We start from the raw sequence: 17781 nt of genomic DNA, 5'->3' as shown, positions 1-17781 counted from the left end.
ATGCCAGAGACATACGGCGAGTACGAACAAGAAGGCGGTCGTCGTGGCGGCGTCTCCGGCCAAGGTACCGGTAGCGGTAACAAGTAAAGAAGTCTAGTCGTTTTCGACCTTACTTCAAATAGAAATAGATAATGCCTGGTTCTCATCGGCGAAAAGCGCATCGTGTACACGAGCGCTTTGCTGCGTTGTCATGTGTTCGCGCACATGATGATTTTATCGGTATAATGTAACCTGGACATTGTTTTGATTGTTATCTATGAGTTAATAAGCTGAACTGTGATTCCTGAAAGTGGATAGACTGCGTGATGCCTAGACGTGATGTTGGGACTGGTATAGACGAGTGGGAGTCGATGATGTAGGTCAAGACATGACGCCGTGACTATTGAACGCGCTAGGAAACCGGACACGCGCATTCAGGAACTCATTTCGCCGTGTGTTGTTCCGATGCCCAGGAGATGTTGCGTTTCTAAGATGAGGGATGGGGAGCGGCGCGTGGCGCGATTCTGACTAGCGTGCTTGGCATGAACGTGACGCGCGCGTGTGGCACATGGATCCTTTCGCGCGAAAGTTCCACCAACACCTTCACGTACCTACGTTATCCTCTGAGCCTACTGACTTTCTGTTCTTTCCGGACGCGTCGCGTTGCCCTGCAATACAGCAGCTCCGAAGCCGCCCAGTCTGCCAGATTCGACTGGCCCTTCCGGTGGGCGTGCGCCATGGCAATATCTACTGGCTCAAACCCCATTCCTTCACATACGACCATAGGATCATGAAAATTAGGCTTCCCGTCCGCTCAGCCATATACAAGCATGATACCGGCGGATTAGTAGTTAGGTGGGTGACCACTAGCGAATCCCCGCTGTTGTATGTTTTTGATCTTTTTTGCCCCAGCTAAGGACATGCGGCAAGCTCTCGAGCGGTGCCTGTTGCGGGCATCGCTCCCGTTCTTGCTGGTCTCGCAGTACCAGTCACGCATCTATCACCCCAAAAGGCATCAATTCGGCTGTCTCTACCCCGAGTTTAATGGCAAGCAGGTCTTCGCCTTTCCACAAAAGTGTCGATCTACCCCACCTCCACAGTAGCTCCACTCCTGCCCATCACACGCGAGGCTCGCCAAGGACGCACCAGCCTCGTTCAGGACGACCTACATTACGTTCTGTGGACACCTTCTTGCGTGCGGGCTAGCCAACGGGTATGCTACCGCAAGTGACATGGTGAGCCGGGTATTGGACGGGCCACGGCCCGTTGCGGTCAAGCCGTAGCCAGGTACCTGGTCGAGACATGCAACTACAAAATGCTTGCCCGTCGGATGGTCAGGGAGAAAGTCAAGCCTCCCCTCTGGTTGCGACTTCTTCCGCTCTTTGCACCATCTCACAATGTTTGGGGCCTTCATTGGCCTTGCTGGCCTTGTCAGCTATGCCACCGCCCAAAGCGACTCTGTCAAAGTCAAGTGGCTTGAGGATACACCTGAATACCTCGCTGGCGTGACATTCGGCCTACCGTGGCCTCGAGGACAGCACCTTGCGAACGCAACAACCTTCACCGTCTCTGGGGATGCGGGACTTCAGTCATGGGTAACAGCATACTGGCCTGACGGCTCGCTGAAATGGAGCGGACATGCACTAGGAGCTAGCGAAGCCCCAGCCAGTGAATATACAATCACAGCTTCTGGTGCAGGAAACTCCTCGACTTCGCTATACAAACGCCAAGGCAATGGCATTCAAGTTACTGACTCTGGCAATACTGTCGTGGTCAGTACCGGCAAAGTCTTAGCAACCTTTCCCAAGTCGGGCAACGTTCTAGTGTCCACCATTGAAGCCGGCGGGAAGACGGTCGGAAGCAACGGCCACCTCGTCCTACGCTCTCAAAACGGTACTCCTGATGACGACGAAGATGGCAAGCCAACCGGCATCGATTACTTCAGCTTCACCAGCAAGATCTCGAACGTCACTGTATCAGAGGAAAACACCGTACGATCATTAGTCACAGTCAATGGCATCCATACTATCGACGGAGATGGCGCTCATGACGACTGGATACCCTTTACCGTTCGGTTTTACCTCTACGCCAACTCCGAAGCAATTCGGGTCATTCACACCATCATATACGATGGAGATATGTACAAAGATTTCATGTCGGGTATCGGCATTCGCTTCGATGTTCCCCTAGCTGAAGAGGAGTTCTACGATCGTCATGTCCGAATCGCGGGTGTTGAAGGCGGAATGCTACACGAAGCTGTCAAGGGCGTTACTGGTCTGCGTCGCGACCCAGGTGTCGATGTTCGATCGGGTCAGTTCAACGGCACCGTCTTGCCACCGAACTCTACATGGGATCAGAGGGTGACTACTCGTCTACAGTGGATCCCAACGTGGAGCGACTATCAGCTTACACAACTCTCTCCAGATGGCTTCAACCTCAAGAAGCGCACGAAGGCTGGCCAAAGCTGGGTCAAGATCCCTGGAGGCACGCGTTCAGGTGGCCTGGCATATCTCGGCGGCGCTACGGTTGGCGGCCTTGCCGTGGGCCTTCGCGATTTCTGGAAGAAATATCCTACCAGTTTGGATATTTCTAATGCTGCAACTGATACTGGATCAATCACCATGTGGCTATACAGCCCTCAGGCAGGGCCCATGGATATCCGCCCATACCACGACGGCCTTGGACAAGACACCTACAAGCAGCAACTAGACGCTCTGGATATCACATACGAAGACTGGGAAGGAGGCTACGACACTCCTTACGGCCTTGGCCGCACAAACGAGCTTTACATCTACGCGTTCGACAAGACTCCATCCGCCGAACACCTTGCAACGCTCACCAACTTCACCAATAACCCACCCGTTCTCATTCCTGAGCCAGAGTACATGCGCGACACCAAAGCGATTGGGTCTTACTGGGACGTGCCCGGTGCTGTGGACTCTGCGCAAGCACAAACTATCGAGAACAACATGGACTTTCTGATCAAGTTCTACGAAGACCAAATCGAGCAGCGCCGTTGGTACGGATTCTGGGATCATGGAGACATCATGCATACCTATGATAATGATCGTCACCAGTGGAGATATGACGTCGGTGGCTATGCTTGGGATAATTCGGAGCTGTCGCCTGATCTCTTCTTCTGGGACTTTTTCCTCCGCACCGGTCGTGCGGATGCCTACAAAATCGCTCATGACCAAGTGCGCCACGGAGGCGAGGTCGACTCGTATCATCTTGGCAACTTTACTGGGCTCGGGACGAGACACGGCGTCCAACACTGGAGTGACAGTGCCAAACAGGCTAGAATCTCAACCCCAGTCTATCGTAAGACATTTTACTACATCTCCGGCGGCGACGAGCGGACTGGCGACCTGGTAAGTGAGGTCATGGATGCTGATAAAGCCTTCCTTCGCGTAGATGCGAGACGCAAGGTGCGAGAACCGGGTATTATCTACAACCCTGATCCCGAAGCGCTATTCCTAAACTTTGGCACCGACTGGGCTGGTATTGCCCAAGCGTATCTTATCGAGTGGGAGCGTCGCGGGCCTCGCTGGGAAGAATCTCGCAAAAAGCTCGTCGAGTCCATCATGACCTATCCAAAGCTCAAGAACGGATTCGCCACTGGCGAGGCTTTCTACAACAGTCTCACTGGTGCATGGGCACCGCCGCCCACAGACCCGAACAACACTGGCAACGTCACGGTTTCGCATCTGTCTGGTGTCTTCGGCGTCCTTGAGACTATTGATCAGCTTATGGACCACTTCGGTACGGAGCAGAAGAATCTCACTCAACCTTTCTTTGAAGCATTCTTGGACTACTGCTACTATTACGGCGCCGGGAAGGCTGAACAGAAGGCTCGTTATGGCAAGGACTTTGGCACTTTAAGTTTGATGCAGGGCCACTCGCGCTTCACCGCATATGTCGCCAATCATCGCAACAACGCGACACTCGTTCCAAGAGTTTGGTCAGAGTTCTTGGGCGATGGTAGTAAGGATGGGCTTGCACCGGGTGCTCCATGGGCGAGGGTGAGGATCGATGGGAGTGATGCACTTTCTGCTGTCGATGAAGCCACATGGGTCAGTACGAATGCCGCAGCGCTATACGGCGTTGCTGGTATTGAGAATCTGGCTCTCGTAGGCGCGCCCGACGTGAGCACCGTTGGAGGTGGTAACGCGACAAAGGGATCTATGTAGTTGTAGGTACTTGTATTAGCCAGACTTCTTCCCGGCGAACTACCACCACATTCCTGTCTCTATGCATGCTATCTTCCTTGGCTTACTGTCGGCCGAGCGCACGAGCATTGATCACGCTCTGTACGACGTATTCCATTCTAACGGTCCGATAACCCCGCGTGGCACGGTCCGGATAAAGGTCGGCGTCGTGGAGAACACCTGAATCTGTGAGTAGCGAGCGGCATGGCCCCTGTGACGGGTCAACGCAACTTACCCCGTTGCCATCAGGACGCCCCTGAAGTATGGGTTGATGCACAGCAGGCTGCTTCAATACACACCGAAAAAGATACGAGGGGAACACAAACAGAAGGCATTTGTCGCCGTGACATTCCGCTGCCCCCGACCTTCAACCGCCACTTCTCATGATGGGCATCCTCACGAAACCGAGCACGTTTCCTAGGGTATCTGTCGTCATTGGGAATCTCTCTGTAGCAAAATTCGTATCGCTAGCCATTGCGTTTGTTTGTTTGCTCTGATTCGCTTTCTGATACCCGCATATTCTAACATTGGCAGATTGTTATACGATGGGTAGTCAGAGGCATCTACCGAGTCTACTTCCATCCGCTTAGCCGTTTCCCTGGGCCAAAGTATTCTGCTTTTACGCGCCTACCGTACCTCGCTGCCATAGCGAAAGGTGAACTACCGCGACACGTTGCTCAGCTCCACAAACAGTACGGAGAGGTAGTGCGCATCTCGCCCGACGAACTCAGCTTCACCAACCCAAAAGCCTGGCGCGACATCTATGGTTATGGGTCAAAGGAAGTACCAGGCTCCGCGCCGCCCAAGAACTGGAACCGGCAGGGAAGTTCTCCTAATGGAGCCAACTCACTTGTCGCAGAGCAAGACAACGCCGAACATGCACGAATCCGCAGAATCTTCTCTCCCGCGTTCTCTGATCGAGCGCTCGTACAGCAGTCACCGCTATTTACCAAGTACGCTGATCAACTCGTCCGCAACTTGAGAGAAAGTGTCCAAGCGAATGCGGTCGACCTCGTCCGAATGTGTACGTGAGATCTATGTAAAAACGCATGTGAGACAAGCACTGACTTTGTACAACTATCTCTAGACAACTTCACCACTTTCGACGTCATGGCCGACCTAACATTTGGCGAACCTCTACATCTGCTTGATAACTCAGAATACAATTCCTGGATCCAAGTCATCTTCAAAGGCATCAAGCGCGGCACGCTAATGAGCATCTTCTTCAACTACTACCCGCTCGCCAAGTTCATGCTATTTACATTGTTAGGTAAACGGATTGCGACATTTCGGAGAGAACATCACAACTACACCGTAGAAAGGGTCACCAAGCGACTTGAAAAGGGACGAGTGTCCGAGGGTGTCGATCTGTGGGACCTGGTTCTCCAACAAGAAGACAAGGGCAAAGCGGGTCTAACCCGCCCTGTTATGGATATGAACGGCGAGTTGTTCATGCTAGCTGGGACCGAAACGACAGCGACGTTGCTCAGTGGACTGACCTACTTGCTTCTGGCCCACCCCGAGTCAATGGCGAAGCTCGTGAATGAGATTCGGACGGCATTCAACTCATCAGACGACATTAGTATGGAAGTCACCGCTGGCTTACCCTATCTCAATGCGTGCATCAAGGAAGCGTTCAGACACTATCCTCCTGTACCGATTGGTTTGCCGCACCTCACTCCTGTTGAAGGTTCGACTATTTGTGGGCATTATGTACCTCCGAATGTACGTTGTCATCTCACTCACATGTTGTCAAACAGCTGTCTAAGACTCACACCCTATAGACGAATGTCGCAGCTTCTCATCTGGCAATGTACAATTCTCCCGACAACTTCAGACTCCCCGAATCTTTTATCCCCGAGCGCTGGCTCGGCGACCAACGCTTCGCCTCCGATGAACGCTCGGCTCTTCAACCGTTCCATGTAGGGCCAAGGGACTGCCTAGGCAAGAAGTAAGTAACGCTGCCCCTTAGTCTCTGGAACATCGCAAAGATACTTACATGTTATTACTAGCATGGCCCTCCACGAAATGCGCCTCATTATGAGCAAGGTGCTGTTCAACTTTGATCTCGAACTACTTCCTAAATGTCAGAATTGGATCGCACATCAAAAGATATACTCGTTGTGGGAGAAGATACCCTTGATAGTTAAGATTAAGGATGCAGTAGTTGTGTCGACATGACCGCGCCATCGACCAAGTCATACGTCAAATGATAGCCTGGAGGCTCTATTGAATAGAAGCAAGACAAGACTCTTTCACTTTCACTTCAGGCGTTGCCTACAGTCTATATGTGCTGTACGCTAGTACTATTACAGCGTTTGTCTCACCTCCGCACTGACGCCGTCCCCCATTCGCAATCTTTGCTGCACCCATCTCTCATATTTGACCTCTCCGCCAGCACCCAAGCGCTTACAAGACAAACTGCCATCTACACGGCTCATGGAATTCGCAGCCACGGCGATGATGGCCGCCCGACACTCCTCCTTGACGATCAAAACACTCAGCAAGGTCCCCGACGTGGATATGTACGAAGATGTCATCCAGTTAACGACACCACTCCAACTCCAACCACCTGTATCTATCTACATCAAAAGCGACTCACCATATCGGGTCACTCTCATAAAGGGCAACAGTGTTGACGTCGACGCTGGCCCCCAGTCCATCACCAAGATCACGTCCTTCAGGCCGCTCATCATCGCGTCGTCAGCGTCGCTCAAGTCCGCATTCGAAGAGGGGTGGAACAGGCTACCAGCCGAGCTGAAAGTCCTAATCCTTGAGTTTAATGTGAAAGCCGAGAATCGCGTCGGCGCACGCAACAAGGCAGTCTACCTCCCAATCGTCCATTGTCGGCTGCTTCCCCACCTGACCATGACACGCGAAATCGCCGCAATAGCGCGAGAGATCTTTTGGACCAAGAACGAGTTCCATCTAGAGCCGTCATATGAGTCTGTCGTTATTGGAAATGGAAGGTTGGACACCCGCCTCTACTTCGCCTATCCACCACAAGCATCTCACCATCTCATTCGACGGCTCGCTGTGCGCATCCGCCCGATGAGGATTGAATGGCTGAAACTTGCTAAGCTTGCGAACGGTGACTACGGTTTCGCTGCGCTTCGCAACATCGTTGTCGAGTTGGACATGCGGATTGTGCACTTGACCAGTGCGAGAAAATTTAACGACTTTCTCACTAACACGATCGGCGATGGGATCGATTTTCACTGCGCTGGCAATTTGAAGTTCCTTGCTCCACAGAAAGCCAAGGGCAGGTCATCAGAGGTTTCGTTCGAGGATGTGAAGAAGATGTTCAACGGCAAGATCAGGTTCGCGGTCGAGAAGACCAAGGCGGAAGGTTAAAGAGACTGTCGTTGCGTCTAGTAGGAGCCACAATGGGTGACGGTATCGTGAGAGCAGAGCATGGTTTCGAGTTCAAAGAGAGATTGGTGGATTGTGAAAGGAGGGGATGAAGAAGTCAAAACAGTTATAATGGAAAAATGTGAGAGTAGTGATGTTAAGACAACTTCTGTGACGTAGCGATACTCTCACGAATGAGAGAAATCGCAAGTATAGTATACTGTCTGTGACGTAGCCCATCGGGGTGGTCAGTTGCTTTCTTGTATGTTATGCTTAGGTCAAATTATTCACGTATATGGTGTTGAGATCCTCATCATAACTTGAGCACCCGTCTACTCACATTGCCCACTCATCCTGGCTGGCCACACATCATCCGTCTTCGAGTATATGGCCTCTTCATTTGTAGGAGATTTTGCGCTTGTGCCATAGCCATTCCATGTGGACTTATTTAGTCTTCATGGAGCCCTTGCCAGCCTTCGCGTCCTTGACCTTCTGCTTCTCCTTCTCCGTCTGCGGCAAGTCCATGCTCTTGGTGCCGAACTTCGGAAGGAACTTCCCAACCCGCTCCTGGTAGACCTTGTATTCAGGGTACTTGCCCGCACTGAGCAGCTCAGTCAACCAAGTGCTAGCCTGGAACAAGATCAGGTATCCGAATGCACCGGCAAACGCCCAGTTGACAAAGGTCTCAGTCTCCAAGCAGCACCATTGGTACAAGCATACCCAGAAGGATTGTTCGGCTGCGAAGTTGGGGTGGCGCGACCAGCTGAAAAGACCAGTAGTGTTGAAGCCACGGTCTAATTGTTCACGGGTGTATTTCCGGTCGGATGGTACCTTGGCAGTCTTCTGGTATGCATTCCTCGCTTTGTAAAAGTTCCATTGCGCTTGGTCGGCAAAGAACTCGAATACGACGATAGCGAGCATGGAGCGGCCGAATAGGGTATCGTAGGTTGTGATGTCGTTGCCCTTGATGCGGTTGACGAGGAGTAGGATATACGTGGGCGTAGTGATAAGCCAAAGAAGAATCTACCATGATCAGTATCTCGTACACTGATAGTAAGTAGTAGGAGTATACTTACATTCTGCCCTAGCGAGATGAATGTGACGTTGAAAATGAACATGCCGGGTCCGCCGACGTAGTCCTTGACAATTTCCCATCGGTAATCTTCGCTGCCGACCTGATATCCGCCCTTCCGCCAATAGTTGAAAGTCAAGCGAGCACCCCAAATGATTGAGACAGCCATGATATGGTCCAGCTTCATGGTGGGCAGGCCGTTGAGATGAGCCCATAGTGCGTAATGCACGTTGTAGAGGGCAGGCAATATACTCCAGATCCTGTCAACCTGCGAGTAGTTCCGGTTGATCTCGGAGACGGCAAGCACGATCGGCGTGACGAACATCGTGGCAAATGCCAGCGATGACATGAGCGGGTTGGTGTTGACATAGAGGTCTTTCAGTGCCTGCACATCGGTGATGTGCGCTGCAACCTTGTACGGGAGGTCGTAGAACTGTGGCAGGAACGGCTCCACGGTCTTGAAGTAGTCGACGCAGTCGGGCAGCGTCTTGACAAGTGGCAGTGCCATGTCGGTGTATGTACGGGGGTCAGGCATCGTTGCGATGAGGGTTGGTGAAGATGGGGATGTTGCGATGCGCCCCTCGCAAGCTGGCGTTCCAAGGTTAGCGTTTGTTGTGTGAAGCGGACAATGACCTCATGAAGACCTGTTTTCCCTCGTGTCCCCGGCTTAGCGAGCTGCGGTAGCGTCCGTGCGGCTCTCGAACACGCTAGTACGCGCCAAGGTTATCTTGACGCGTCTTCACATGACCGTGAGCGTCTTTCCCCACCATCGCCTCCAGACCCACGTTGAGCTTCTTTCGCGGTTTCAACGGCACTCCAGAGGTATGACTCGGGTATTGTGCGTGGCGGAGAAGCCATCGATCGCAAAAGCAGTCGCAAATCATCTGGGCGGCCAAGCCCGAGCAGTAAGTTCAGCATGTCGCATTGACCTTCCACATATTCCTTGAAAGTTCACACTTGTGTTTGATTGATATTTCGATAGCCGGAGAGTATGACAGATGCGTTCAGCTCATGTCTTGGTATTCGATGCAAGGATACGGGCGCCTTCATGGCCTGACGTGCAGATCGGACGCAGGCTGACTTCAGATAGGAAAGTGTCCGCGGTATCCAGTGGGTCAAGAATTACAAGTTTGATTTCCGCTTCCAAAACTGGGGGCAATGCTCTGTAACGTTCACATGCGTTGCCGGACATATCGTTGCGCAGGACTTCAACGATCGATTCAAGAAATGGCACTCATGTCAGCCCGCAGCACTGTTCGAGGCACCCATAGTGTCAAGCATAGCAGAAGTGGGTGATTTGGTTCGTTCTGACGAAGCTGGCTAATCCATATACAGGACAAAAAGGTTGTAGCGAGCAATATCGAAGCGCAAGCCAGGTGGGCGAACATCTTGTTCATCTGGACTGATTGTGATCGCGAAGGCGAGCATATCGGCACTGAGATTCGTGATATTGCGCTGAAGGCGAACCCAAACATGCAGGTTTGGAGAGCGCGCTTCAGCAATATCGAGAGAGCGTCTGTGACACTGCAAGATGTTCATGAGCATCAACTAACGTGACCCAGGCACGTTATACAAGCCTCACAGAACCCGATCCGCCTAGACGAGAAGCAGGCTCAAGCTGTTTCGGCTCGTATTGAGCTAGATCTGCGGCTCGGTGCAGCCTTCACACGCATGCAGACACTGGCGCTACAAAACATGATTCCTCAGCAGGGCGAAGAGCGATTCAAGTTGATCAGCTACGGCTCCTGTCAATTTCCAACGTTAGGCTTCGTTGTCGATCGCTATCTGCGAGTGCGAAACTTTGTTCCTGAGCCATTTTGGTACATCAAGCTCGCACACAAGAAAGACGACATTGAAGTCAAGTTTAACTGGCGACGAGGTCATCTTTTCGATCGCATGGCGGTCGTCCTCATCTTCGAGAGATGTCTGCTCTCAAAGACAGCAAAAGTGGTCAAGATGGCGAAGAAACCCACGAAGAAGTGGAAACCATTACCTCTGACGACAGTTGAACTACAAAAGAATGGAAGTAGATTTCTTCGCATGACTTCGCAAGACGTCATGAAAGTGGCCGAAGACCTGTATACGAAAGGGTGGATCAGTTACCCTCGTACGGAGACCGACCAATTCGATCGTGGTATGGACCTGCGAGCGCTTGTCGGAAGGCAAACACAAGACGGTCGCTGGGGTCCGTTTGCACAGAATCTCATGAACGGTGGCTTTCATCAACCTCGCGAGGGCCGCAACAACGACAAAGCACATCCGCCCATCCATCCCGTCAACTACGTTGCGTCATCTCAGCTCAACGACAGAGAGCGCATTGTGTACGAATTTGTCGTCCGCCGCTTTCTCGCATGTTGCTCTGAAGACGCTGTCGGTGAAGCCACAGACATCGAAATCGAGTACGGAGGCGAGATTTTCCATGCACATGGCCTTACCGTGATTGCCAGGAACTATCTCGACGTGTACCCATACGACAAGTGGGAGAGCAGTCAAGTGCTCCCCCAGTACACGGTCGGTGAAACGTTCGAGCCTACAGAAGCGAACATGCTGGACGGGCAAACGTCGGCACCTAGCTACCTCACCGAGCCTGAACTCATCGCGCTCATGGATGCGAACGGCATCGGCACAGATGCAACCATGGCCGAGCATATCGCCAAGATCAAGGAGCGCGAATACGTCATTGCAAGACTCAAAGCGGGCGGCGCAGCAGCAGCCGCAGATGGCACAGGTGCAGGTAGAGGCCGCGGCAGAGGAAGAGGAGGGGCACGAGGGGGACGTGGTGGGCGAGGCGGCGCAGCCGTAGGCCAGAACAACGGAGGAGGAACGGGCGGAATACAAGAGTTCATCCCAACGACGCTGGGTATCGCGCTTATCGAAGGATACGACAACGTGGGGTTTGAGACAAGTCTCAGCAAACCATTCCTCCGGAAAGAAGTAAGTGGGATGTTGGGCTTTGATGACCCGGCATGCTCGCTAATACATTGGGTAGATGGAGGTCCAGATGAAGGCCATCTGCGAAGGCCGCACTACGCGCAACGAAGTGGTGCATCAGAACCTCGAGCAGTACCGGGCCGTTTTCACTCGCACGGTGCAGCAGATCAACGTCCTCAAATCGGTACGTCGATTTTGACTCGAACTTTTGTGTGTGTAGTCGCATCGCTAACGGAAACCCCACCCACTAGGCTATCACGAAGTATGTTGTCAACGCAAATCATGGTTGAGGCATCATCACGTTGTCTGGTCGTAACGCTCACGTCCCTCGGTTGAAGGCAAAAAGCTCCGATGGGTTGCGCAAGCTCTCTGTAGAGTTTGGCGATCTTCTGCGACGGGATGTCTTGCAGTGAGGCCTGTCGGGCAAACACGTGTGTCAGACGGTGGTTGCTGGCCGCGAAAGCAGGCCCCCTCACCATGTGCCTGAGCCTCTCATTAGTAGGCGCATGGCGAAATCGGACCTTTGGATGGTGGGATGGACCCCGCAGCGCGATAATGATAGCGCCAATCGCCGGTGTGGGAGCGAGGCATGGAGAGACGGATGGCCAACGTAAGAAGCCGATACACACAGCATGGCGATATGGGGCATCGGCTGCGAACGGAAGCCACGATCGAGATGGCTGAATGCAGCAGCTGCGAACATCGCGACATCGTTCTCGCAGCGTTTCGCAGCAATTCAGACAAAGTACACGGCTTCACCGCATCGCAAAGACACGATACACTTTGTACTACTCTAGCGTTGCCCTGCTTCTTCTAAGCTTCGAGTCCCTGCTGCTGCGAGGGGCGAGGTTTCATGACGCTTGTGCGAGGTGTGTGGCTGTCAAGGACTCAGTCAGCTGCTTCCGAGCCAATCACAAGGCTGACAGGGGCACGAGTCGTAGCTTCCCGTCAGATGCGCGTGCCTTCCTTGGAACCAGCTGCCTTCGGAACCAAGGAGCCCTTATCATAGCGACCCTGCCTTGCTCGTACATAGACTCATAGCATAGCCCACACCCGAATATTGAACCTCTTCTGATAGCTCGTTGTACGCTGTTTGCCCGTCTCTGCCTCTACTACCGTTCGCCTCTGCTGCCCTGACACGCTACCTGCATCCTCCCGTTACCGACTCGCTGATCCCATCGCCGATCGCTAAACCTCTCGGAACGGTGAAGGCACAAGCTACGTTGCTGCAGCTTGCTATAACAACCCAACGCCAACGCATATCCGCCCCATAACTGCATTTCGCTTGTCGCACAAAGCAGTTCGACCTCTGTCTTCAATTTTAAACCCAAACTCCTGCTGCAGCCCGAAGACCGTACCGTCGATATCCGACAGTGCAAGCCGAAGCTCCTGGTGCGTTTGCCGCAAGACGAGTTGCATCGCCCTGCAAACTCACCTTCTGAACCCTACGATATCAGAGATTCTGGTTGCTGACTCTTCCGCTCTCCAGACCTCCTTTCCATCCAGCGCGACTCCCGACCAACTCGCGCTTTGACTCACCCGTCAGCCCCTGCCTCCCAACAGTAAACATGGCTGCTTCCGCCCAGAAGCCGATGTCCAACATCGCCATGGCCTTTGGACGCCAGGACAGTGGCCATGCTGCTTCGACCGGCACCCTCCCTACGCCACCGAGTTCCATCTCCCCGACGCTCCCTGCGCACAAGCGACGCCCCATGCCCGTCGTCGGACGCCTGCACACACCAGAAGAGGAGTCTATGGACATAGATCTTCAGGATGCGGTGGAACACGCTGCAGCGCAAGATCAGCCTTCTGCGCTCTCCAAGGAGGCGCTGGCGGGTTTGGATGCGACGCGCCAGATTACGGCGCTGATGCTGGCCAAGCACCACCTGCCAGACATCATCGAAGGCCACGGCGCAATGCCCATCCGCGAGATGATGGCGCATCTGACACATGCGGTGCCTGGCTTCTCTGGGCTACCTCCTGCGAAGGCCCGTAGGCTAGTCGTTGCGGCGCTGGAACATCGCGCCGGCGGCGGTCTGCACGGAGAGGTCAAGTTCGAGAAGGTCGGCTGGGGACGTTGGAGTGTAGCTGGCTCTGGCTCCCAGGCTGCAGGAATGCCCATCGGTGGTAAGCGCTCTGGAAACGGGCGCGCAACGCCGGCGAGTGTCGATAGCATCGGGGGCAGCCTCCAAATACCCAAGTTGCGACAAGAGCGCGACGTCTACTCGGGCAGCTGGAATGCTGGCTCGTGGTCGCCGCACCGCCAGGGCGAGGACGAAGAAATGGCTGACCAGATGTCGCTGGACGACTCTGAGGGCAGCACCGAATCCGACTCGGCTTCCGACATGGATTTGGAGGAAGAACTTAACGACGACACGGATCAAGAAGACTGGGCGACGATGGGGCCTGAAGCTCTTCGCGAGACCCGCCGCGGTCCGCGCCGAGAACACCGCGATTACAACTATCTAAGCCGAACTCAGACGAGCAACCCGCGCTACCGGAGCATATCCGCCCAGGCCCACTCTCTGCCTCAGCCTCAACCTCACCACGGACGCACTGCGACGCCCACGTACAAACCTTTTCTTACTGTTCCACATGCATCCCACGGTAATCACGTCGTGAACGCGGGCTCTCCTTTGACTTCTTCCGTTTTTAATGCACCAGCTGGTGTAGCCGGCTCTGGCGCTGAACGCGACGCCATCGAGGCACTCGTTGCTATGGGTTCCATGTAGACCCTTTCCCTCTACAGCATCGCGCTGTATAGAGCTGGCGAACGTTGCGAAAACGCACAAAGCCGTACGAGACACGACTGTTACACATCACATACCCCTCACATTCAACATTAGATTATGGCTGCGCATTTATTTACACGCAGCAAGGGCTGGAAATGGTTTTGGGTCTGATTGGATTACGTTGGCATGCCCCCAGGTTCTCGATCTGCATGGTTCTGGTATGCAATTGGGACGATCCGTCAAGTGCTGATGTGGATCATATTTTGGACATTTTGTTTACTTTCACCGCTTTATTTTTAACAAGAGATTATTGGGCTATGCCGACATCTACCATTTTGCTCAACTCACACCACACTCTTCCGCATTATACGCAATATCTTTATCCATGGTCTGGCGCTTGTCTGGCGTTGTGGCGTATGGTTGATGATAGATGATAGGATGGACGTGGATCAAACACAGCTTGTATATAGTCTTTTGTAAAGACAGACACCCTACTCCGCTCATTAACTGGCTGAGATGCTAGTGAGCTTCCATGATGCCGATTATGCGCTTCGGTGGTAATGGTTGACTGCAATACAATCCACGCTCGACATTCATCTCTCTCAAGGATTTGAAGGTTGGGTGTGTTCTACGAGATCTAGTATCTTCTTCGCTTTCGCCCACACTTGATGCAACTGCATTGCTCCGCCCGGATTCCATGACTTCCATACCTTCCATATGTATGCCTCTTAGATCTACTCAAACCCCGTCCTTGGAATCTTCTTCAAACACCACCTTACTCCTCACGAGTGCCTCCACCTTCTGAATGCCGTCGGTAATGGAGGGAATATTGCCGCTCTGCCACAGCCTCCCGGCGAATGTAAATTCGCCTTTGCATTGAAATACGATAGACTCGTCACAGCTATCATGTATACGCCCAAGAAGCCGCGCGATTGTATCATCGTTTATAGGACTGAACATGGCTCCACGACAATTGACCACAACATTTACGTATCGCAAGTTCGAAAGTCCGTGGCTCCCCTTGGAGATCATTGACAGAGTTTCCCAGTCGGTATAGGAACCCAGAATGACGTCTACCACAATCTTCCGAATCAACTCGTAAGCGATTGGGAACAGAGCGCGACCCGAAGGTCTTGAGAGATGGCGCCATATTCGGAAGGTGTTTTGGCCGTAAAATATCTCCTTTGCAAGATCGACGATTTCGGGAGAGATACGGAGATGGTGGTCGAGAGCCGGCAGAACATTCTTTTCGTACCGGCCGACTGTGTCGCGAAATGCCAGGTTGTAGCTTAGTATCTGGACCTTCAGTTCTGTGGGAAGCTTGTTCCAACCGGTAGCGAAAGACGTGTCGAGCGGCAGTGAAGGTATGAGTCATGTATCGTGGTGAGGTCGGAGATATACCGCGTTGGTGCAGGTCAATCGTGTGACGCTCTTGATGATAGTACTAGCACTGACTACATGTAACGCCGAGGGCGCGGTGACCCAAAGCCATGATCCCGCAGGCATTTGAAGCGGTGTGCGAATGCAGAGAGGCGAGTCTTGGGACAGACCGAGCGCAGCCGTACATGAGGCAGATGGAGGTGAGCAATCTGGCGGCGCTGTAGTTCCGAAAGCGTGGGCACGCGATGGCGTTTGACTGGTATGGAAGTAAAGCACATCCATGGCTTGTATTTTCGAGAGCCCTGGAGGCAAGTAGAAGCTTACGGAGCAGTTTGTGAGAGTGTGTGGTGGATTGCTCGGTGTGTACGGAACCGAGGTGCTCTATCCTACTAACGGCGAAGAAGCAGATGTGTAAGGGTTAGGCGCCTTGAAAGTGATTAGGCAGTAGCGTAGAAAGTGAAATGCAACTCGGGCTTCGAGTACACAGCTTGGTATAGCACCCACATAAGTCTCAACCCCGAAGCCCACAGAATCGTGAAATTTCTCTCTCCAGTCACTACCACGAACTGTTGACCACAGCGTGTAGGTGAAAGCCTTTGTTCGAACAAAAGAAAAGACTTGCATTGAGGCCTTCACTTATTACAAATTCGAGGCGCGAGGCCTCGAACGAACTTGATCGGGCGCATAGAGTTCACAGAATGATGTCAAGAGCTGTATAAACTATGATTGAATTAGAACAACACATGAATGCGCTGTGAATTTCACTGCATTCATTGTGAGTGATCAGCTTCACAGCGAGTAGATACTAGTATAAATCTGAGTTCTATACCAAGATGGAGTTTTGTCACTAACCTCAGCCTTTGTTCTAGAGGCTAATCGCTCCTTCCAGAGATATCTCAAAACGATCACATCGTCGTAGTATTTCTTGAGAACGAGGTGCACATAGTGCAAGAGCCATGTCCGCCACAACACCTGAGACGACCTCAATGAGCGTACAGAGACGGACTTCAGGGCAAGATGAGGAGTTTGAAGAAGTGATAGAAATCCACTGGCCCATGGATATACCCAGGCAAGCTAGTTTCGCCGTGTACTCGTCCCAGCCGTTAAACATATCGGCACCCTGCTCGATGCAGATACACGCGTATACACCGATTCGTATTCGATCTGACAGCAAACTTACGGTTTCGCCGGCTGGCCCTGCAACACCAGGATTTGCAAGGGGCTGGAGAAATTTACCAACCGAACTGAAACTCGAGATACTTCGCTATAACCTCCTGTATCCCTCTCCACTCTGGCCAGCAAACATTAATACCGTAATACGAAGGGAGCTGCTCCCGTATCTCAGGATGACACCAGACGTCGCAGAGATGGCTAAAGCTGTGTTCTACCAAGAGAACAACTTCACCATGCAGTTCACCAACTCTCTAGTATTCCCAAACTCGATATTGGCTAAGCCGTCCATGAGTATACGGCCTCAGCTCCGTCATATCACTTTCCAGACTCGTCTGTGTGAATTCGACTGGCAAATACTACGAGCAATGTCGGGAAAAGATCGTGCTGGTTTCACGGGATTGATTCATCTCAAAGTGAGATATTTGTCAGGTGAGCATGCAGCAATCCTAGAACTTGCTAAGTATTGCTCGCCAAGGGGGCCCATATCTTTCGACGAGTGCTATTTAGCGCGCCGAGGGGAACCCGTGCATCTGCCGTTTGATGGCGTAGTCATGTTTGATCGGTCGGGCTTTGTGGGAAGTCGAAACCCTGAGGAGGATGAAGCGCAATGGGAATTGACGCGACGCGTCGAAGGGTTTGTCACGAGGGATATAACCTTCAATAAATAGCAAATGTGAAATTTAGTGGAGACTATTGAAATTGGATTAGTTCATTGTGTGCGTGCACGACACCTGCATTGAGTGAGACGACTGCGGTTCCGGCGATGCCTGACGGGGAAGGTGACGATGTGTGACGTCATCACCCGATTATCTAATCGCCAGCCCCCGTCATACCTGCGTCTGCTGCTAGTGAAGGACTAGCTGAACCCAGGTTCACTCCAGGCTCTAGATATCACGAAAATCGAAAACCCCATCGTCCATATTTGGTCAAGCGATCAAGTAGCATCGCGAGAAAC

General features: G+C 52.6%; 6 protein-coding genes across 6 annotated transcripts; 5 read left to right on the top strand and 1 right to left on the bottom strand.

Annotated features, from left to right (window-relative positions):
* Nucleotides 1-1376: 1376 nt before the first annotated feature.
* J4E86_002023 (uncharacterized protein) lies at nucleotides 1377-4169 on the top strand (the record flags this gene model as incomplete). Its single annotated transcript, XM_051442586.1, has 1 exon — nucleotides 1377-4169. The coding sequence occupies one exon, from the start codon at nucleotides 1377-1379 to the stop codon at nucleotides 4167-4169; it is 2793 nt and encodes a 930-aa protein (XP_051306174.1).
* A 404-nt stretch (nucleotides 4170-4573) lies between these two features.
* Nucleotides 4574-6142, top strand: J4E86_002022 (uncharacterized protein; the record flags this gene model as incomplete). Its single annotated transcript, XM_051442585.1, has 4 exons — nucleotides 4574-4609; nucleotides 4722-5211; nucleotides 5275-5912; nucleotides 5972-6142. 4 exons carry the CDS (start codon nucleotides 4574-4576, stop codon nucleotides 6140-6142), a joined length of 1335 nt encoding a protein of 444 aa, XP_051306173.1.
* A 508-nt stretch (nucleotides 6143-6650) lies between these two features.
* J4E86_002021 (uncharacterized protein) lies at nucleotides 6651-7541 on the top strand (the record flags this gene model as incomplete). The annotated part of the gene is made up of 1 exon (XM_051442584.1): nucleotides 6651-7541. The coding sequence occupies one exon, from the start codon at nucleotides 6651-6653 to the stop codon at nucleotides 7539-7541; it is 891 nt and encodes a 296-aa protein (XP_051306172.1).
* A 441-nt stretch (nucleotides 7542-7982) lies between these two features.
* On the bottom strand, nucleotides 7983-9145 carry J4E86_002020 (uncharacterized protein; the record flags this gene model as incomplete). Its single annotated transcript, XM_051442583.1, has 2 exons — nucleotides 7983-8561; nucleotides 8615-9145. 2 exons carry the CDS (start codon nucleotides 9143-9145, stop codon nucleotides 7983-7985), a joined length of 1110 nt encoding a protein of 369 aa, XP_051306171.1.
* A 289-nt stretch (nucleotides 9146-9434) lies between these two features.
* On the top strand, nucleotides 9435-11831 carry J4E86_002019 (uncharacterized protein; the record flags this gene model as incomplete). The annotated part of the gene is made up of 6 exons (XM_051442582.1): nucleotides 9435-9515; nucleotides 9701-9898; nucleotides 9946-10124; nucleotides 10173-11544; nucleotides 11600-11725; nucleotides 11793-11831. The coding sequence occupies 6 exons, from the start codon at nucleotides 9435-9437 to the stop codon at nucleotides 11829-11831; spliced, it is 1995 nt and encodes a 664-aa protein (XP_051306170.1).
* A 1278-nt stretch (nucleotides 11832-13109) lies between these two features.
* J4E86_002018 (uncharacterized protein) lies at nucleotides 13110-14273 on the top strand (the record flags this gene model as incomplete). The annotated part of the gene is made up of 1 exon (XM_051442581.1): nucleotides 13110-14273. The coding sequence occupies one exon, from the start codon at nucleotides 13110-13112 to the stop codon at nucleotides 14271-14273; it is 1164 nt and encodes a 387-aa protein (XP_051306169.1).
* Between the last annotated feature and the right edge of the window lie 3508 nt (nucleotides 14274-17781).

Source organism: Alternaria arbusti, assembly GCF_024043155.1.
Source record: "Alternaria arbusti strain BMP 1465 chromosome Unknown scaffold_2, whole genome shotgun sequence".
Classification (NCBI taxonomy): Eukaryota; Fungi; Ascomycota; class Dothideomycetes; order Pleosporales; family Pleosporaceae; genus Alternaria; species Alternaria arbusti.
Note: the sequence above shows the minus strand (reverse complement) of the source record. Positions and strands in the feature narration are given on the sequence as shown.